At 36.2% G+C, this 22,594-nt stretch overlaps 1 protein-coding gene across 1 annotated transcript; it reads left to right on the plus strand.

The window, feature by feature from the left end:
- The first annotated feature begins 1,027 nt into the window (after positions 1-1,027).
- CHR4 (chromatin remodeling 4) lies at positions 1,028-21,275 on the plus strand. Its single transcript, XM_028063447.2, has 13 exons — positions 1,028-1,481; positions 2,169-2,217; positions 2,547-2,606; positions 3,772-4,021; positions 8,660-8,761; positions 8,864-9,634; positions 10,343-10,450; positions 10,572-13,349; positions 14,126-14,283; positions 16,950-17,064; positions 17,503-17,585; positions 18,331-18,964; positions 19,072-21,275. Exons 4-13 carry the CDS (start codon positions 3,788-3,790, stop codon positions 21,097-21,099), a joined length of 7,011 nt encoding a protein of 2,336 aa, XP_027919248.2. The 5' UTR covers positions 1,028-1,481; positions 2,169-2,217; positions 2,547-2,606; positions 3,772-3,787; the 3' UTR covers positions 21,100-21,275.
- The last annotated feature ends 1,319 nt before the right edge of the window (positions 21,276-22,594 follow it).

Here is a 22,594-nt window from a genome sequence, read left to right on the forward strand (position 1 = left end):
GAAAAACAATTTACAATTTAATGTTATTATTATTATTTTTTAATTTTTCCCTAATTCTCTTTTATATTGACAAAACTATTAAATGAAAATTTTAATTATGCATTAATTTCTTTTTTAATTATCGATTTAATAATATTCTAAATTAAGTTAGAAGGGCAATAAAGATAATAAGACGTGTAAATTTATTTTTTCGCCACTTTTAAATTTTTATGTTCATGATTATTGATTCTTTAAGGAATATTAAATTTTGGAAATTATTAGATTTATCTTTTGAGGAAGAAAATATATCTTTAAGAACATATTTCTAATACATTCTGTAAATTTTGTAATATTTAACATATTTCCAACAGATTAAATTCCACATTTAGTGAAAAAAACATGACATAAATGATTGCATTATTTTGCCGATAGACACGAGTAGTTCCACTAATACCAAAGATTGTGATTAAATTAAACGTTAAATAAGTGACAGTGATATTTACATTCAACAGTAAAAGCAGTTGTTACAGAGAAAAAAACGAGGTTGAAAAACACAATCTCGAAATAGTTGTTGTTGGATTCAGAAACTCAATTAAGTGTTGAAGTGCTGGTTAGCATAGGTATTAATTGACAGTTTGAAATAAATTTTCCTCATAAATTAATAAAACAGCGACATTATAAATGAACAGGCACAAACAATTCATGAAGAAACGAAACAAAAAAACAGTTACTTTTGATCAACTAACCTAGTAGTTTCTAATTTAAGATTGAGAGAGACATGCTGTTAATAAATAATCTTATGAGATATCTTAAATTAGAGATAATTCTGTTTATCTGGAATAAGATAAAATAATTTTACTGATATTTTTGAAGGATCTTCAATTTCGAAAATTTTAACTAACTTTCAAGTGGTCTTTGGCTGGGTCCCTGAGTTCATATTTGGTGAAGGAAAAAAGGAGTGTGAGGGAGGGAAAAGTTGAGGAAAATTTGAGGGAAAATGATTATGAGAAAAGTGATAATGCAGAGAATGAGATATAGGAAGCAAGAGAAGGGAATGTGACGAGGAGAAGAAGCAGAAAGAGATTGTGTTGTGAGGGGAAGAAGGAGAATGCAAGAAGAAAGGCAAAGGCTCGTGGTGGTGCCACGTGGCATGGTTGGAGTGGAAGAGTGGTTTGGGGTTTCAACAAAGAGCAAGAGAGAGAGCACAACAACTCTCTCTCTCTCCTGCCATGTCAGAGAGTAACCCCGTCCTATGACCCCGGCGAATCCGTATTTGTGTGTCTTTCTCTCTCTACATGACAACATCAACAAACAACAACAACAGCTATCTCTTTTTCTCTCTCTATTTATTCATTTGTCTGCCCTCTTTCTCTCTCTCTTTCCTCGTATCTCTCATCTCCTTGCATCCATGCCCTAATACCTTCTCTCCCTATTCTCCACTTTCCCTTTTCCTTCTCATGCAATCCTGGCCCGTGCTGCTATTTGATCCGTAGCCCAGCCTGGTATGCTTCTCAATTTTCCATCTTTGCTCTTCATTTGTGGTTTTGGCTCGAATTTGGCTTCTGGGGTTTTGTGTTTGCCTCTTGTTGATGTTCAATTTCAGTTGGGTCTTTTGGTTTTGTGTTAGTTGAGTCCCTTGATTTTCAAGCTACTTGGCCTGTGATTGTGGTTCACGCTTGCAGATTTTCTTGGTTCAATGAGCAGGATTGTTACTTGGATTTTGTGCTGCTTTCTGACTCCACTTGTTCCTCCAAGGGACTTGAGGGTTTTTGTGTGAGTTGAATGTGCGGAATGCTTCACCGTTTGTTGGGTGTGGATTGGCGGCTTTTGTGGTGTTTCTTGTTTGTGATGTGCTGGGACATACTCTGACTTCTTGTTCATTATGTATGTGCTGCTTGTTTTACTTTTGATGGAGATTGTGTATGATTATTCAGATTCATCATGATTAATAGTTTTTACGTGATAGTAGTCTGTCTGTGCTAATTGAATGATCTGATCTTGTTTTGATTGAGGAATGAATGTAGATATCAATTGAGTTGCGAATCTACAGAAGCTGAGGAAATTTTTCGTTGTGTAGTCTTTATATTCATTTTTAGGGGCAATGGCGTGTTTTATTCTTGGATGTCTTTTTCGCTTGTAATGAATGTGGTTGTGCATTGGGGACTACCGAATGCTAACATTTGTGACAGGATTGGCGGAAGGGATTGATTCGATGTTTCTAACTTTCCTCAGTAGAAGGTAATGCTGTTATTCATGTTAATCTATCCTTGAATAAGTGTTTCGTTCAAATATTTCTGAGTCATAAATGTTAAACAAATGGCTTTTGTTTGATATTTTTCTGGGGCAGTGGGGGATAGAGTTTATTTGTTTGGTCCTGAAATGTTCATTCCTAAATGTAAAAAGGCTTGCTTGGTTTTGTGATGTTGTAAATTATCATTCTTATGCGACTTTTTGCTTTGATTTGGCATTGTTACATCATGTACCGCTACTTGGCCTTTTTAATTACTACATTCTTTGATACGCCTTGCTACCTGATGTTAACATGATTTCCAACCACACGCTCACAGATTATTGTTCAAGGCAATCGATTTTGCATTGACTGGACTCATTGCCTTAGCAATCGGCAGGTTAGAAATCGTTTTTCTATCAACAGCAATAATGTTATTCGCTTCAACTATCCCGGTTTCAGTTTTACCTAAGGCCTATCTCAAGATTTAAGTAGGCTAGATTTTCCAAATTTGTTAGATCTTGGAATAAGTCACACATCAGATGACAGGATTTGCATATAATTTCTTGTATTGTTGGGGAATCTTGGATACGATACGATTGCATTTACTATAATCAAAGCCCATCTATTTTGGCTAATGTCTCAAACATGAGTTGAAGCTTCAAATTTTTTGGACTGATTCCCATTTAGCTACCATCAAACCTTTCCTTTTGAGGCAAAAAATTCTTATTATGCTGGTTTTGTTTTCAAAGAGGATGCTTTGTTCAACCAGCTGATGGATTCTTGATCAGAGACAGTTTTTGGTGATTGCAGTTGTGGGAAAGAAGAATAGATTGAAATGCAGACTTGATATTTTGAATTCTGCTGAGTGATTACGAAATGTGGTGTCATATTCTCTCTTGAATCCTTTTTGCATGCTTCCCATGTTGAGTGATATTACGAGATCATGAAAAGTGTCTATGATAAGAGGAATAGAAAAGGAGGACTACATAAATCTTTTAAAAAGGTTGAATGCATGTTAGTTGTTTGTAGTGTTATGTCAAAGTTCTTATTAAGGGGACATCTTTGAAAGATCATCAGAGAGATAGGCATGTTATGCTACATTTTTCATGTTCTTAGTCTCATGTTTTTATCTCTCTCTCTTGGTGTAGTTTTCAGTTTTTTAGGATTTCTTATCCACTTGCTTTTATATCTCTCCTTTATTTCTTAATAAATTATTTGTTTATCTAAATAAAGTACAATGGCGGTTTATACTTTGAATATATTAGAAGAATGTTTCATTAATTGGGAACACATCTGGATTTTTTTTTTTTCTAATGGTTGAACTTTACTTATAATATTACGATAAACACTGTTGATTACCAGGACTAATTTAATTTTTAGTTATTGCTCAAAATTATTTTCTGTTTTATTTCCATGTCATTTGCTTGTGGTACTTTATGTAATTGTTTTCTGTGCACTCTGTTAATGAGCAGGTATGTTTAATGCTGTTTTATAAGCTATAATGCTTTGAATTTTCATTTTTCTCATGACATGCTGATGGTCAAAGTAGATTGCTTATGCAGGATGCATCTTTGAACAATGAAGGAAAACAAATCATCAGCGCCTAAAATGCTGAACAGGAACTGGGTTTTAAAGCGTAAGCGGAGAAAGCTTCCTTTTGGACTAGATCAGTCCTCTGGTAAAGACCAATCCAATAGTAAAGAAGAAAATTCACTAACATCTGAATCTTCTAGAAATGCTTCAGCTAAACGTTCGCTAAAGACTGAAGTACCTACCGGTCAAATTTCATCTAAAAAGAAAGGAAATGATGGGGTAAGTTAACTTTTTGAGTCCACTTTATTTATTGCATTAGGCAAAAAGAGGGGATGTTGGAAACCCAACTTATGAAGAGTAAAATGGTCTTTAGTATTGTCATTAAGCATATCATGGCTTGTCCAATGTAACTTGTGACAATGTCTTTATTGTTTTTGGATAGAATAGGAATTTTATTGATGAGAATGGGTAATTGCAACAGTCAGGAAACAATCCTTGAAAAGGAGACCAGAAGAACAAAATATAGAGCAGTAGATGTAAGAAATACCTCACATCTATGTAGACATGTTATTAAACTCGGACTGGACTGGCTGGGTTCGACTAGTTTAACTGGAAACTGGACTTGTAGGTGATCTGGTCATTATATGTTAAAACCGTGGTGGTCATTCTGTATTTTAGGAAGTTTTATATTTCATCCTTGTCATAATTTTATTCTTTATCACCGTTGTATCTCACTATTAAGACTAGGTTGATGTATTTAGAAACAATCCCATAATGACAGGGATTTGTCTCCTTAGAATTATCTGCCCATATTTCCTAAACTAACCAGCAGCAGGTTATAGGTCTAGTGACCTCATAATTGACATGGATTTTTGTTTGTCCTTTGGCAACCAATCGAACTTTACAGCGATCAATGTTCATCAGGTCCTGATTTAAGAGTGTACAACCCTTAACACCAAACAATTGATTTACTAATGTATAGGAACCAATTCCCTAATACCATTACTTTGAAGGTCTCACATCTCATCAATCATTACTTATTGCCACTCTGGTTGAGATAAAGCTTCACTTGGATACTTAGAAACATGAATGGAGACAAACAAGTATATTGTATGGGGGAAACCCTATGATAACTAAGCTTTGTATAGCAGGAAAATGATTATTGATAAAACGAGTACCTTTTCAAATAACAATTGGCCAATCATTTTCAGATGGACCAAATTTGGTATGGGAGATGGCTTCGGGAAAATATTAGCATGACCTCCACTATATCATTATCTGTTGAATATGGATCCCATACTGAAATATCAATAGGTCATGAACGATGTTAATATACCTGAAGTGGTTTAGGAGAAGCATCTCGAGTTATGGTAGAGTCATTCGGTGTTGATGAAGGAAGGTTGATGGTAGTGGGAAGGTGACTACATATGTCATCATTATAATGAATAGTTGTATAATATGGAACAAACTCATAGAAAGAGACACCAACAGACACAATACCTATGGATATATTCAGAGAAACATCGATACCCTTTTTGAGAGTGATGATATCCCACGAAGACACTTGACTGACTAAGGAGAAAGTTTTTGAGGTTATATGTGGAAACAAAAACAGGTTGAGGAAGATTGTATAGAGGCAAATAAGGAAAAAGGATAGAGTGGGGTACCTGATCATTAAGGACAAATGATGGCATCCGATTAATGAGATGACATTTTTGTAAGGACAACATCCCCTAAAAAAATGGTGTGGAAGATGACTATGAAGAAGCATTCAAGTAGTTTAAATAAAATGTCTTTTTTTGTGTTTAGCTACTTCATTTGGTTAAGTTGTATGAGGTCATGAAATTTGATGATGGGTACCATTGGATTTCATGAATTGATGAAATTGGTTAGAAAAATATTCACGAGCATATTCACTACTAAAAGCACGTATGGGTATACCAAATTGTGTTTTGATTTCATTAGATGACATTTGAAATATAGAAAACAGCTTTGGTTGACACTTCATTAACCAAATCCAAGCACATTTCAAATAATCATCACTAAATGTAACAAAATATTTAAAACCTAAAGGGGTAATAGTATGAGAGGGACCCCAAATAGCAGGGTGAACTAAAGAAAAAGAATGCAAAACTTGCTTATTAATACTAGATCTTTTTTCAAAACAGCGTTTGGGACTTTATTAAGACAAATATTTTGTATTTTCAATGTAGTTTAAATGAAAATGGTTTCTGACCTAGATTGATCCGGAGATATAGATATTTGAAGGAAATTGATTGTGACTTTCTCAAAATGTATAAGGCTAACATGATTGTAGGCTATTTATTTTAATTGAGGATATTATGGTATTATGCTAGTTTTTTATTTATGCCGTCCTTTTGAGAGCTAGATTTTATTATAATTTAAAACTTAAAAATGTTGAGTGTCATAGGGTTGTGTTGGGCTTTTATTTTATTTATCCTTTCCTTTTTGGTAGCAAATGCTTTATTATAATAAATAGTGGTTGTAACCCTTGGGCTAATTTGAGTGCTAATTTTGAGAATTTGAATATTTCCTAGTGCATCATTTGCTGTATGCGTTTTCTATTTTGTCTGGGTCTAGACAATTGTTGCTACGTTCCTTTGTTCTCATCTTTGGTGTGTCAACTTCACCATTGAGGGGCTTTCTAGATTCTGATGTCCAAAGAGGGGGTAAGTAATGATATTATTGCTTGTAATTAAAAAAAAAAAAAGTGTTAGGTTTAGCTTGTCTAAAAATAAAACTTTGACGTTGATGTGTATGTGTTACTGATAGGCTGCAAATGAGCTAATAATTTAGCTCATTTATTGATTACCTATACTAACCAAGAGATTAGAGTTCAACCCAGATACACATAATTCTTCATACTCTAATTATTTGCATGGTATGAAAGCAATATTTTTCTGTGGCATACTCTTGCACTATTCCTCTTTGAAAACTATCGAACTCTCTTTCATGGTTTTCTTTTGATGGTTCTTACTTTCCCATTGTGAACTAATTCTAGCCACTGGAACCCTTATTTTTTTTTACCTCCAATATACAGCTGTTCGGAGTTTTTTCCTCAATTAATTAGTTGTTAAGCTTGTTTTTCTCTCCTTTCATGAGTGTTTGGCTACTTCTATTCCTCATGATTTGACTTCTGCACCCACACCTAATGGGTGTTTTATTCATTCTGAATGATCCAACAATCTTGTTTGCTTGGCTCAAATTACTCAACTACTGGAAGATCGCTGCCTATTTTCCTCTAATGTGTCACCACATGTGAGTTGCTGAAATCTGACCAATCATTCCCCACTAGTGCATAAGGGAGTGTGAGGCATGTTCTCCAGCTGGTTCTTCCATAGACTAGCCCAAAATCATTGTTCCAGATAATCCTCTACCCATATGTAGTTCAGCCTACTCAATTTACTTCGAGGTGCAGGAGGCAGTGCAGTCCAAGCGTGATAGTGTGATTCATCTGCTGAATGTGACAGCACCTCCATCATCTTGGTCATTGAGTACAGCTAAAAGCTCATTCAAACTGCTGCTCCTTCTGATAAAAGATGCCTTTGAGACCTGGGACGCTAAATTTAGAATTTCTCTTCAGAGTTCAGACTGCTTCTAAAACTGTTAAGAATCCTGCCACCTGTCATGCATTTCCATGCAAGCATCTTTTTGAAGTGGGTGCTGATGACTTCTCTCCGGTATCAGCAAGCCTAGCTTTAAGTCTACCCACTACACTGTTTTCTTACTGCCGAATTTACTCTCTGAAGCTGGCCATGGATGCATTTTGACATCTTTGTATGGAAACATGCCAAACTCATTTATAGCCTTGTTAGCATTGGGGTATGATTACACAGAACTTGAATTAGCCTTACATTGGATGAAGCACCTTCAGGTCAAAACTAATGCCCAAGTGTACGCCTTCAACAGTATTTTCTTTCTCCATTTGAATTTAGCATTTTCATTTTATTTTTTTATTGGCATTCATGAGACCACTGAAGCTACTTCTGACCATTGTCTAGTCTCACATCAGAAAAATAAAGATCTGGATATAACCTACAGTACCACTACCTGAAGCCTACTAGCAGACTTATTTACCTTGTCACAGGCTGATAAAAAAAAGCTAGTCACAGATACCCTGATACAATTAGCCACACTACGTTTTCCGTTGACTGGTAGCTTAGCAGATTTGGTTAAGATGTATGTGTCAATGTTATGCATTTATTTGATATTGATTAGGAATTACGTGGAAAAATATTTGAAGCAGAAGTATATTCTGCTTCCTCTTATCTGGGAAAGCTGTCCTTGTCCTTTGGAATTGAGCTTATGGGTTCTCCAAGGTTTCTTGGTCTAATTATATGCAGGGCCTACATTGACGAATTTCTCCATAGACATTTGTAGGAAAAGAAATGAAGAAGGATAAATTTAAACAAGTCCTTCACAATTTAAATAATTTGTGGAAGCTCTCCCATATTGGCTATTCCAAAATCATATTTTCACTTATGCAAAGTTAGTTTTAGCTTATAGAGAAGTTTACTTATTTTTTCTTCTCCTAAAAGCATATAGAGAAGTTTAACCAGATCGGTCCATAGTGCCATAGCGTGCTTGCTTTCCTCATGTTATTTTGCTTGTCTAATCTTTCTTGTTACCTTTTAGAGCATGTATTGTTATTTCCGTCTTTGTACTATCATTCTCACATAACCTCTTCTGGTAAAATATTTTTGGGATATATACAATGGTATTGGATTTGGATGTTATTGTCTTCTCAATAATATCCTTTCATTGTATTGTGCTATCCTCAGTCTCCAATTTCCTTACTTCTTTTCTTAAATAATATTTTATTTATTATATGAAGAATATTTTGTTATTATTTCCATTTGGCTGCTCTAACAAAATATAATAAAACCTATGATCCAGTATTACTATGAATGCGTGATCTGTGATGTTGGTGGCAACTTATTGTGCTGTGATAGCTGTCCTCGCACATATCATTTACAATGTCTTGATCCCCCTCTTAAGGTATGTTCGAGTCTGGTTTCATGCCGTGCTTTCGTTCAACTACAAAGTTTTGATTCTTGGGATTTTTGAATCTGAAACCATTTGGGATTTTATCTCTTGAAGCGCATCCCTAATGGGAAGTGGCAATGTCCAAGTTGCTTTGAAGGAAAGGATCAACTAAAGCCCATAAACCACCTGGATCCAATTTCAAAACGAGCAAGGACAAAGACTGTCCCTGCAAAATCAAAAGGCCAAGTCAACTCACTTAACCTTGAAAAAGTATCTGGACTTTTTGGAAGCAAACTTATTTCAAAGAAAAGGTCCTCAAGCAAAGGGAAATCTATTTCAACCGTGGGAGTCAAATTTTTTGGAAAGAAATTGTTGTCTTCCTCAGTTGATGAAACTGGTAGCGACAAACCTATTGATGCGTCTCTTGGGAGTCCTATGGAAGGAACTTCGTCATGTGTGGATGCTGATGAAAAGAAATCAAGCATGTCCCCAACAGACTCCCCTGTAGACAGGAAGTCAACTTCACCAGCCAAGGTAGTTTTATCGCCGTCTAAAATTACTGATTTAGAAGCAAATGATGAACAACTGGAGGGTAAGACTTCTTCACCCTGCAATAAGATTCCTTTAAGGAAACCACTCGTTCTTGCTATTGCTGCTAGTGGAGAGGACGTGAGAAAAAGGAAGAACAAAGTTAACGATAATACTAGTCAAAAAAAGCAGAAGACTGAAAAGGGCAAAAAAATTGTCAATCCTTCTTCTACAAAGTCCAAGTCTGGGAATAATAAAGTACACAAGAAGCAGAAGTCTATAACCCATAGCATTTCTGCATCTATACCAAAAGAGGATGTTGGAAACAAGAATTCTCAAGCCCAGCAGAAAGATGAGGTACCTGTTCCTCCTCTATTAAACACTTCTATTTACTTGTTAGTTTAAATATGGATATCATTTTAATAATAATAACAGTGACTAAATCCTGTCATAATAATATTGACATTTTTATTTATGGAGTAAAAGTGTTTGTATATTTATTACCAACTTAACATATTTGATCTGATATATATTATATTTCAAATTTCCACTTTATCCCAAAATATGTTGAGTTTGAGCATTTTGTTTTTTTCTGCTGACATCAATTCTTGACCATGGTATACTAATATTAAATAGTGCTGTTAAAGCATGACTACTTTAAATTATCACATTGGTTTAGTGGCACTATATAGTTTACGAATCTTCTGGAAATTAATTACAGATACTTGTTCCGTTTAGACACTTGTTCTGTGAGCAAAATTTAGGTGTATTACACACTGCAGAAAAATAAGAAAAATGAGGCACACGTGTTTCTCAAAGTATGCAAGGTTTTGCTACAATGGGTTGGAATTAGTTGGCTGTAGCTGTGTGTTTTATAGGTACCAGAGCAGCATGACATGGTATAGTATGTTAGTCTGTTATTTGAATGTATTAATTCTACATTCTCATCCTTGATTTATATTAAATATACTGTCTAAAATATGCTTAGTAATAGTATTATAATTGTTGAGATTCTATTACATTTTTATTACACTGTAGGCATGATTTGTTTTCTCCTGGATGCAGAAGTTTTCTCGAGTAATGAAAGACACATCAAATGACCTGGATAAAGCACAAAATCTTGTAGACGAAACTTTGATGCACGAAGATAGTGCAGTTGTTGAGTCTCTGCAGGTAGCCTTCTGAAAAGATCTTGTCTCTGATGATTTGCATTTTTTGTGTTTAAGAAAATACCTCACCCAGCACCTTTTGTGTGATTATCATAACTCACTCTACTTGCCTATCCATCTCACAGGTTGATCGGGTTCTAGGGTGTCGAATTCATGGTGAGAATACAAATTCATTACATAATTTGTCTTTGAACGTTGAGGGTGGCTCGCCTTCTGGTGATCTGGTCATATCAGAAAATCAGTCCAGGCTTTTAGAGGATAATTCTACTTGTGCTAATGATTTGGATGCGGAGTCAACTGAAAATCATGTTGATGATCATCAAAATGTTGCCAAGAGTTCTGATGAAGAAGGAATGTTGATAAACACTAATAGAGTGGAAACAATTCATGTATATCGAAGATCAGTAACAAAAGAAAGTAAAAAAGGAAATCCTATTGATTCATCGAGTAAAGCCACTGATGATTTAGGTTCCTGTGCCAGGGACGGTATAGATCAAGATGATTCTGCTGTATCTGCTGAACAATTGCAAAAACCAAATGACAAGCTTGAGACAGAGGAGAGCATTAATGTTGCTTTAGAAAGCAAGGATAACAGCGAGCTTCCAAAGAATTGTGAAAGACATGTCTCTCTTGAAACAGATCAAAAGGAAATGAATGTGGAGAAGGGGATGAGTGGCAATATTGATGATAAAGCTCAGGATGCTAATGCAATTGATTGTGCTTGTCCAAATAGAGAGGAGGTTTTCTATGAATTTTTTGTTAAATGGGTAGGAAAGTCTCATATTCATAATAGTTGGATTTCTGAATCCCAGTTAAAAGTTCTTGCAAAGAGAAAACTAGAAAATTATAAGGCAAAGTATGGGATGGCAATAATTAATATTTGTGAGGAGCGCTGGAAGCAGCCTCAGCGGGTGCTAGCCCTTCAAACTTCCAAACATGGAACATCTGAAGCATTTGTAAAGTGGAGTGGACTGCCTTATGATGAATGCACTTGGGAAAGTTTAGATGAACCAGTGCTTCAAAATTCTTCTCATTTGATTACACTTTTTAATAAGCTCGAAACTCTCACGTTGGAAAAGGATTCATCAAAGGAAAATTCAACTAGGAGAAACAATGACCATCAAAATGATATTTTCAATCTTACAGAGCAACCCAAGGATTTGAAAGGTGGTTCTTTGTTTCCTCATCAGCTTGAGGCACTGAACTGGTTGCGCAAATGCTGGTATAAGTCCAAAAATGTGATACTTGCCGATGAGATGGGACTTGGGAAAACAGTATCTGCTATTGCTTTTCTTTCATCTTTGTATTTTGAATTCAAAGTTTCACTTCCTTGCTTGGTTTTGGTACCACTGTCTACAATGCCTAATTGGCTTGCTGAATTTGCACTATGGGCTCCAGATGTGAATGTTGTTGAATATCATGGCTGTGCTAAGGCTAGAGCCATGATTCGCCAGTATGAATGGCATGCTAATGATCCAAGTGGATTGAGTAAGAAAACTGAAGCCTATAAATTTAATGTGCTTTTAACTACGTATGAAATGGTTCTTGCTGATTATTCCCATTTACGTGGAGTTCCTTGGGAAGTTCTTGTTGTTGATGAGGGCCATCGACTGAAGAATTCTGGAAGTAAGCTTTTCAGTTTGCTAAATACATTCTCTTTCCAACACCGTGTACTGTTGACAGGTACCCCTCTCCAGAACAACCTTGGCGAGATGTACAACTTGCTTAACTTCTTGCAGCCAGCTTCATTTCCTTCTCTATCTTCTTTTGAGGAGAAATTTAATGATCTTACGACTGCAGAGAAAGTTGATGAATTGAAAAAACTTGTTGCTCCTCACATGCTTCGTAGACTTAAAAAGGATGCCATGCAAAATATCCCTCCCAAGACTGAAAGAATGGTTCCTGTTGAGTTGTCATCCATCCAAGCTGAATATTATCGTGCAATGCTTACAAAGAATTATCAGATATTGCGGAATATTGGGAAAGGGGTTGCCCAACAATCAATGCTGAACATTGTGATGCAATTGAGGAAGGTCTGTAATCATCCATACCTCATACCAGGAACTGAGCCTGAATCTGGTTCTGTCGAGTTCCTTCATGAAATGAGAATAAAGGCTTCAGCTAAGTTGACTCTTCTACATTCTATGCTAAAGATTTTACACAGGGAAGGTCACAGAGTTCTTATTTTCTCTCAAATGACCAAGCTTCTTGACATCCTCGAGGATTATTTAACTATAGAATTTGGGCCTAAAACATATGAGAGAGTAGATGGATCTGTTTCTGTAGCTGATCGCCAGACAGCAATTGCACGCTTTAACCAAGACAAAAGTCGATTTGTTTTCTTGTTATCCACTCGCTCTTGTGGACTTGGAATAAATTTGGCAACCGCTGACACTGTCATCATCTATGATTCTGATTTCAACCCCCATGCAGATATCCAAGCAATGAATCGAGCACATAGAATTGGACAATCTAATAGGCTTTTGGTCTACCGGCTTGTGGTTCGTGCTAGTGTTGAAGAGCGCATCTTGCAGCTTGCTAAGAAGAAATTGATGCTTGACCAGCTTTTTGTAAATAAGTCTGGATCACAAAAAGAAGTAGAAGATATTCTAAAGTGGGGAACTGAGGAGCTCTTCAACGATTCTCCAGGACTGAACGGGAAGGACATGAGTGAAAATAACAATAGTAGCAAAGATGAGCCTGTAGCAGATGTAGAACATAAGCATAGGAAGAGGACTGGTGGTCTGGGAGATGTATACAAGGATAAGTGTACTGATAGCAATAGCAAGATTTTGTGGGATGAAAATGCTATTTTAAAATTGCTTGACCGTTCAAACCTCCAAGATGGTTCAACTGATAATGCTGAAGGGGATTCTGAGAATGATATGCTGGGTTCAGTGAAGGTGAGATAATTGATTAACTCTAGTTGATAAAATATTTTTCTTTGGACTTTCAGTTGAAGCTAGAATATTACCAATGGGGCAATAAACTTAGTCATGTGGCAGGCCTTTTGAGCTTTCTTGAATCCTGTTTTGCTTGTTTGTTGTTTTAGACATGGACATACTCCCTTGTCGTGTGTTTTTGTTTCTCTTGGGGAGTTTTATTCTTTTCCCTTTCTTAGGTTAGGTACCTTTGCTTTATAAAAGCTTCTTTGTAGTTTGTGTGCTTATATGGTCATTGAAGTTTTCCTGTTGTCACTAATGGTTATATTTGACCCTATATATGGTTTTTTAGTTGTCTATAGGATTAACATGTAAACAATCAATACTAAGAATTTGCTGATGCTTCTGTCCCGTGTACTTAATTCTATGGAAATTCATTCCATTTATTTTTAATGATACATGTTTCTTTCTCTAAGGGCAAGCCTTGGTGAAATGGTAAGGTTGCTGCCTTCTGACCTGGTTATCATGTGTTTAAATCCTATAAATAATCTATCTACTTGTGCGAGTCAGGCTGTGCATGTCTACACTCCCCAAACTGCACTTGTTGGGAGCCTCATGCACTGTGTTGCCATTTTCTGCAAGTTTCTTTCTCTCATAAACTTGATTCTATCACGTTAATTGCATGATTAAGTCCTCCATTTTGATTTTTCTTAAATTGTGTCATTGTGCTCTTATGGTTAGATATAATTGAGTGTTTAAACTCTGCCCCTATTGTGACTTCAAAATTTCTTATTTAGGCCCTTGAGTGGAATGATGAACCAACTGAAGAGCATGTAGTGGGTGAATCTCCTCCTGATGGGACTGATGACACGTGTCCACAAAATTCTGAGAAGAGAGAGGATAACACAGTGAATGTCAATGAAGAAAATGAATGGGACAAACTACTGCGTGTGAGGTAAGTAGCGTTATTGTCTCTGTTAAAATTATGATTGTTATTGTAATGTACGACTTCTATAATGCTGCTTTTTGGGTATATGTAACTAGACCAAGAGTTGAGTGCTATAGGATATAACGTTTTCTTGTATTGTATTCGTTTTTGTATATATATAATACACATCAGCTAAGATACTCACTGATTTTTATCATATCCTAATTCAAGTTGGTATCAAGGGCCCTATCTATCTTCTCTTATCATCAGACAACCATTGTCCACTGTTTCCGGCTGTCATCCACCACTGTTTTGTCCAGCAAAAGTCAAGGTTAAGTGTGCCTTGAGTGGCAGGACCCAACCCCCAGTGGTCACTACACCAAAAGCTTCATGACAGACTGGCATATGCTGATCTCTGTCAGCCCGTCAGTAGGCTTGTGTGTCCTGTGAGCTGCCTTTGCAATGTCAGGATCACACTGGACCACTGCTTGGATAGTTAGTCAGATCTCACTCCTCACGACTTTGGGTTTTTCCCTCTCTCAAATCTGTTTGTGGCTCTGTCTCTATAATAGCTTCTACTATTTCTTCTCGTTCCTTTGGGCCAATCCTAATGGCCATGGCCAAACTCAACATGAAGAACTACTTATCTTGGTCCACCTCCATTGAGTTGTGTTTCCTTGCTCAAGGATACCATGACCATTTGGAAAAGGAAGTCAGTGGTTTCCTCACTGAAGATAAATCTTAGTGGTAAAAACTGGAGTTCCAACTATTTGTTGTTTTTTGGTAGTCAGTTGAACAAGATGTCTTAGAAATACTCAATTCCTTTAAGAGATGCTCTTCTTTTTGGAATAAGATACAAAATATTTTTGCTAATGACATTCAATATCTCTTTGGTATGACTCAAAAGAGTTGTCCCTCTTATGCAGACCAATCATGATATGATCTCACATATAGCAAAGGCTTGGGCTACATTAGAAGAACTAAAGAGATTTCTCATGGCTAATTCATATGAGGATGTTAGAATATAATCAGCGGTTACATATTTCTAGATATGATATACATAATCCTATAGAGGATATGAACAAAATACTTGATAAGTTATACATAATCCTAATTTTGAGAAGTCTACACTTAGATTTTGACCGCATTATATAACTTTAGATGGTGATTAGATTCCTTCATTAGACAACTTAGTAACTAGACTTCTTCGGGTTACATTGTTAAAAGATATAAATTCAAGTGTAGTTATTGAAACATCTATAATGGTAGCACCACGTGGAAAAGGAGGAGGTAATAGTAACTGAAGAGGACATGGTGGCTGGAGTCGATGTCCTGAATGCATATATTGCAAAAGAATAGGTGATACCTAAGAAAGTTGCTACTCCTTGCATGGTTTCTTGGACAAGTTAACCCATTTGCCTAAATCTGAAAACGGAGAGTCCAAGGTTTTTGATGAGGAGTAACAAGAGTATGAGTATTTCTCTATCAATCATTCATATATTTGAGTACCAAGTACAAGGAAAACATGATAGGTCATCATTTTCAAAGCAAATTGAGAAAGATGTAACCTAGTTTTCTCTACAATTCATTCAAATATTTGGGGACCTAGCCATGTCATATCTTATGGTTTATATATTTTTTAACCTTTATTGATGATTTATTCTATTGTTCTTGAGTTTATTTAATGAAAGGCATACCTGAACTTTTGTCCTTATTCATGTCCTTATTAATGAGATTAAGAACCAATTTGAAAAAATAATTGAAATATTTTGGAGTGATAATGCTAAAAAAATGTCCTTTTATTGACCTTTTTTTCTTTCTTATCCTTACAAGGTATTTTGTGTCAGTTCACTTGTCCATGCATACCTCAACAAAATGACATTGCATAGAGGAAGAATATACATCTCATTGTTACTGTACACTCTCACTGCTAATTTTTAATAAACAGAATGCCCTCTTTCTCTTTCGAAAATCAAATTCCTCACTTCATTATTTTTCCAAATTTTCCTTTATTTCATGTCTCTCCTAGAGTGTTTGGTTCTATTTATTTGTGATAATGTCTCTCAAAGGCTATTAAATGTGTTTTTATGGAATATTTTCGGCTTAAAAAAGGATCTCAATGCTATTCTCCAACTACCAAAAGATCCTATATGTCAATTGATTTTACCGTTTTTAAAGACACCTTTTTTCTCATCCTCAGTGGAACTCCTGCTTCTATTCAAGATGTCCTTCCCGTTCCAAAATTTGGAGGAATTTCTGAATTTAAATGAAATTAGTCTAATTGACGGCCTTTTGTAACTTAGAATAATATTTTAAAATCTCTGAAAACACAGGTCCTTGGCTACACTCAGGTCTTGGTTATATGAAGTGGCACATTTCTCACGCATACATAAATTGCAGATCATTGTAAACTAAAAAAGGCTTTAGGCACCCATGTAAATCCTAACTACAATTCTAACATAGTAGCAGAATTATTATTTATAAGAATCTAAAGCAGCAAACAATGAACTCTTGAGCACATGATATTAAAGGAGCTATGCTTATTAGAAGCCACTTTTTTAATTTTTATCTCTACAAGTGATGATAGTACATTTATTTAAATTCATGGTCATGCATTTGACGACATAGTTAGCTATCAAGTGATGTGACCAACATGTTTTAGCTTAAACTTTTTGTCTTAACTTGGTTTGTAGGTGGGAGAAATATCAAAATGAAGAGGAAGCAGCTCTTGGTCGAGGGAAGCGGCAGAGGAAAGCTGTTTCTTATAGGGAAGTATATGCTCCACATCCAAGTGAAACAATGAGTGAGGTGATTTGCTTTGATTCTACTACTCACCAGTATAACGTACAACTTTACGAGATAAACATTTTTTAATTATGTATTTGGTTCTGAATATTAGTGATGGGAGATGAAGTTTTGTTTCTCATACTTCTTAAAATATCATCCCATGTGTTTTATCAGATATATAAAGCTAATAAAACTTAAATGTTGGCTTAGTTGGGTTTTGGACTTTTGGCAATTTTTCCTGAAATTCAATAATGAAATATTAAAATAAGATGAAAAAAAGTAGGAAGTCAAAGTTTGTTTTTTTAAATAATTAAATGCAAATAAAAAGATGTTTTAACTAATGAAATTTTCTTGTCAATCAGTTTTATATCTTTAGCTCATGTATGTTTAGTTTAACTCTTTTAGAAACTCTGTTGGTCTATTTTTTAAACTTTTCTAATGGTGTGCTTGTTCAACCAGAGTGGCGGTGAAGAGGAAAAAGAGCCAGAACCAGAGCCTGAGCGTGAATATACACCAGCAGGACGGGCCCATAAGACAAAATAGTATGACTTGTTTCTTGAACTTTCTGAATTACTTCACAGTTATTGAATACTGTTAAAGGAAATGTATACATGTTCATCTTCCAATCTATTATCATCATTCCTCTAGCCCCTCTTTTTATAAAATTTTGAAATGGGTGTCTGTCATTGGTACTGTTAGTTTGTCTGTATGACCTCTTTTTGGTGTAATACATAGGATGCTTTCAAGGGTGTGTTTCTTTTGACAGTGTGCGGGTGATTACAATGCATTATTCTATTTAGAAGTTTGTTTTCCTGTGTGCGCTAATAAATTGTCGAGGAGTTCCTCCTTGTTTGTTTTCCTTCTTTTTTTCTCTATAAAGTAGATGTTGAATGCATATAGTTTTTTTTCCCTCTTTTTCTTTTCATGGAGTTGTTTAATTCATATGTAAATATAAGCCTCCAATACCTTAATTTTATCTTCTGGAAAAGATATACCTAGAGCTTTAAGCAAGTCCTACATGCAGCCTGATTAATTGTTTATGGTAGTTTGAACACCCATGCTTTAATTTCCTCTAAACAATTTATAGTCTATTGGTGTTCCCTCTTCAGAACTATCTCTACTGATGTGATTATTTAATTGTGGTTCAAGTATTTTAATCCGTTATTTTCAAACTAGCGGACCAAGATATCATTTCCTCCAGCAGTGATAGATTCTGTATACCAATAGTAAGCTTTTATGATTAAATGGGCTTCCGATGCTGAATATTCACTTACTATTGTTTTACAGTGTTAAACTCCGAGCTCGGCAAAAGGATCTACTTGCGCGAAGAAAGGCGATTAAAGAAGCAAATCCTGAGGGTCTTCTAAGTAATGAGTTAATCTCACATTCTCCAGCCATTGCCAAAGGTGGGGATCTAGCGGCTGGACCAACACACTCAGTTCAAGAGTTGCCTTCTATAAACTTAGAGGACAGCAAATACACACAACTTTCAGAAGCTCAGAATAGCAACACGGACTTATCAAGGATTGACAAGCTTTCCAAACATAAAATGAGCAGTCACTTTGATGCTTCTGTCAGTAACCTAAGCCGTTCTCTCCCTGATATTTTTCTTCCAAGTCATCCTAAGGGGGGACTGAGCATGACAAACAATATGTCCACCAACAATTTATTGCCCGTACTGGGGCTTTGTGCTCCCAATGCAAAACAAATAGAGTCATCAGAAGCCAATACTTCAAAGTTAAATTGGAGACAAAATAGACATGGATCCAGACAAGAGTTTCCATTCAGTCTTGCATCAATGGATGCTGAGGTGAGAAGTAAGGAAATGGCAGCAAATACCAAGCTGGCAGATGCATCTACCGAAAATTTACACCCAAGTTTCAAAAACAGCATCCCTGATAACAGTCTCCCATTTGTTCCAGTATGCTCTCTTTATACTTGTGTGGATTTCATTGTCAATTGTAGTTGGCATTACGGATGTGTCTTTATGATTTGTACCCTTTCGTTCTTTTTGTTTTTATTTTGCAGTTTCCACCCTCTGTGCAAGGAAAGGAATCTGATGCATTTGAGAATTCAGGTGCTAGATTCTCTCATTTTCAGGAGAAGATGGCGTTGCCAAACCTGCCATTTGATGAAAGGTTGCTGGCCAGGTTTCCACTTACAACCAAGAACATACCAAATTCACATCTGGACCTTTTGCCTAATTTGTCTATAGGAGGAAGACTTGAATCTTTGAATGGATCTATGCAAGACCTTCCGTCAATGCCAGCATTGCCTAATTTCAAAATACCCCCTGAAGATTTATTCAGATATAATCAGCAAGACAGGGATGTACCCCCTACTTTGGGTTTGGGACAAAGGTCAACCACGTTCTCATCTTTCCCAGAGAACCATAGGAAGGTGCTTGAAAACATAATGATGAGAACCGGATCTGCATCAAGTAATTTATTGAAAAAGAAGTCAAAATCCGATGGCTGGTCTGAAGATGAGCTTGATTCCCTATGGATTGGTGTTCGTAGGCACGGAAGAGGTAATTGGGATGCTATGCTCCGAGATCCCAAGTTAAAGTTTTCAAAGTATAAAACATCGGAGGATTTATCCGTGAGGTGGGAAGAGGAACAGGTAAAAGTCTTTCAGGGACCACCTTTTCCTACGCAAAGATCCTCGAAGATGACAAAATCTACCAAATCAGCACATTTTCCAATCTCTGATGGCATGATGGAAAGGGCCTTGCATGGGAGCAAATTTCTCTTGCCACCAAAATTTCATAATCATCTGACTGACATGAAACTAGGGATAGGTGATTCTGCATCTAGTCTGTCACATTTTAGTGCATTGGACCGACCTAGTATGCAAAATGATCACTTTGCATCTCTTCCATCTTGGAGTTATGATAAAAACAGATCTAAATTTCCTGAAGGTGCTTCGGCTGAAACATCCGATAGACCAGGTACTTCTTCGAGTGTACTGACTGAAAGACCGTTTCTACTCAATTCTTTTGGAACCAGTACCTTGGGCTCTTTAGGTTTGAATTGCTCAGGCAGCATTGATGCACAGCAGAAGGAGGATGACCAAGGAAACACCAAGCGTGGAAAGTTGCCCATACTTCTAGATGGATCACCAAATGATATGCGCGATAATCATGTTAATATAGGTAATGGCGAATCTACTAGCTCTGGATTGTTATCTAACCCCATAAGATCTGATCTTTTGCACTCAAAAGTAGAGGAAGTGGGTGGAAGCAGTTCTTCAAAAGACAAGCTTCCCCACTGGTTACGAGAAGCTGTTAGCTCCCCCGCAAAACTTCCCAATCCTGAACTGCCACCCACAGTATCAGCCATTGCTCATTCAGTTCGTCTGTTATATGGGGAAGATAAGCCTACAATTCCTCCATTTGTGATTCCTGGACCACCTCCTTCCGTACCAAAGGACCCCAGGTGTAGTGTCAAAAAGAAAAAGAAGAGAAGATCACACAAGTTCAATCGGGGTCTTCCAGATTTTGCTGGAAACAGCAGGGACTTGCATAGCAGCCACCATGTTGATAATGGTGCCTCAAGCTCAATTCCTTCGGGCCCGCCATTGCCTCTACTTTCTCAGACAGGACCTCTAGGACCTCAGCAGATTGAATCTGACCTTAACTTGCCTCCTCTAAATTTGAAAGTGGCAAACTCGTCACACTCTTCGAAAAAAGCAATTTCAGGGATGTCTCCATCTCCTGAAGTGCTTCAATTGGTTGCATCCTGTGTTGCTCCCGGCCCCCATCTTCCACCGATCACCACCGGTGCTTCAAACTTTCTTGACAGCAAGCATCCATTGCCAAGGCCTGCTGGAAGGGCCAAATTCAAAGACTCAGAAGGTGCCTTCAGAAACAAGAATCCCAGGCAGGTTTCACCAAAAATTTGGTGTCCACCTCAAGAACAAGAAGTACATGACCTTGACAGTGGAGATTCCAGCAAGACTCAGTCGGATCCCTCTCGGGTTGAACGGCCCGATGAAGTGGAGGTGTCATCTGAGGGAACTGTCTCAGACCATGCTGTGAGAGATCAGGAAACATAACTGTAGTATTTTGGATAAAAAATGAAACCAATTCTTTCTTGCTGCTGAAGCCTTTTCACCAATGCGCTAGAATTTTTGTAGGTATGACAGTGAGTGAACTAGCAAATATAGGATTGTTCAGAACATGTAAAGTTTTTTCTCCAAGTGAAATGAAATATAGTGTTGCTTGCTGGATATTGTGTCTTCCCTCTTTGTCTAGCATGGCATTTTTTCTCTTAATTCGAACCAGATATAAATATAGTAATTCACTATTACAATGCTAGTACTTCATTGCTTCCTAAGAATGGACTAAGTCGCATGATGGAAGCAGCAACATTAGTATGGTTCTGCAGTGACATGGTAAATATTACTGGGTTCATCAACATGAATCCTTCTTTGACCAAGAATTCAGTTCCATTAATGTTCGATCAGAATTTAAAAACAGTTACTTTCTATATTTAGTGATATAGATTTTTTGTTTGAAAACTAATGATCTAGAAATATTTTTAACTTGTTATTTGTGACTGTCTGATTGATTTGACTTGATCATGAAGAAACTTTCTGAATTATGTTTCCCAGATGGGAATTAAGCACGTGAAGGGTTGGACTATATTTGAAACTCCCTGGGTCCTAAACCCATATTTATTATGAAATAATAATTATTTATCGGGGGATGATTCACGCATATTTAGGTTGGGATAACTTTTTAATTTTAATTTTTTTAATATGAAAAAAGTACTTTAAAAATTATTGTAGATAATTTATGTTTAATTTTTTATTCAATTGATAATGAAGTTAATATTCCATTCGGTCTGTGTTGAAAAAGTGTTTCTTTTATGCAAATTTCTGTAGTTTTAGTTTGGAAAAATTATGCTAAAATGACAGTAATTGAAATTGTTAACATAGCTTTATAAGCAATATACACTTTTAAAATATAATTAAGTTTTCTTATATAATTATGTCAATTCATATGTCCCACACTAAAAATCAATAAAATATTAATCCAGAAGAGTCAGCCAAAAAATATAAAGCTAACAAATTTGGCGTAAAATCAAAGATTCTAAAATTTTCATTAATGGGACATACAATGGCATGCAATTGCGTCAGCCACTTGGTTTGTTCCATGATAAATTTCCTTTTACCAATTTATGGTGCATTTTTAATTTCAACATACAAAAAGGTTTTTGACACTCTTAACAGAGATTTTTATTTTGCAAGTTTTGCATCAGTTTGATTTCTATCGAAATTTTTATTTTGGTCAATGGTAAAATTTGTAGATGAGTTAGATTAGGGGATTCAGTATACCTTATTTTCTTTTGTCTTGTAGTGGAAGTTCTTAGTAGTGCCATTGCTATACTGTGTCACAGCAACATAGTTTTGATCCCTATTGCAGGACCTTGTGGAATGAGTTTTCCTACCCATATTTTATGTTTATGATTTTATCATTTTTTGTAGGGTTACCAAGTATAACTTGCAAGCATCTTTTCCAATCCTATGAAGGTGGTATTTGTCAGCA

Source organism: Vigna unguiculata, chromosome 3 (assembly GCF_037176805.1).
Source record: "Vigna unguiculata cultivar grain cowpea cultivar isolate G323 ecotype 2 chromosome 3, ASM3717680v1, whole genome shotgun sequence".
Lineage (NCBI taxonomy): Eukaryota > Viridiplantae > Streptophyta > Magnoliopsida > Fabales > Fabaceae > Vigna > Vigna unguiculata.

Bases quoted from the DNA above. Each gene is read 5' to 3' on its own strand.
- CHR4 (XM_028063447.2), top strand. From the start codon at position 3,788: ATGAAGGAAAACAAATCATCAGCGCCTAAAATGCTGAACAGGAACTGG. The intron at 8,762-8,863 runs GTATGTTCGAGT...TATCTCTTGAAG, and splicing joins GTCTTGATCCCCCTCTTAAG to CGCATCCCTAATGGGAAGTG. The intron at 13,350-14,125 runs GTGAGATAATTG...TTTCTTATTTAG, and splicing joins ATATGCTGGGTTCAGTGAAG to GCCCTTGAGTGGAATGATGA.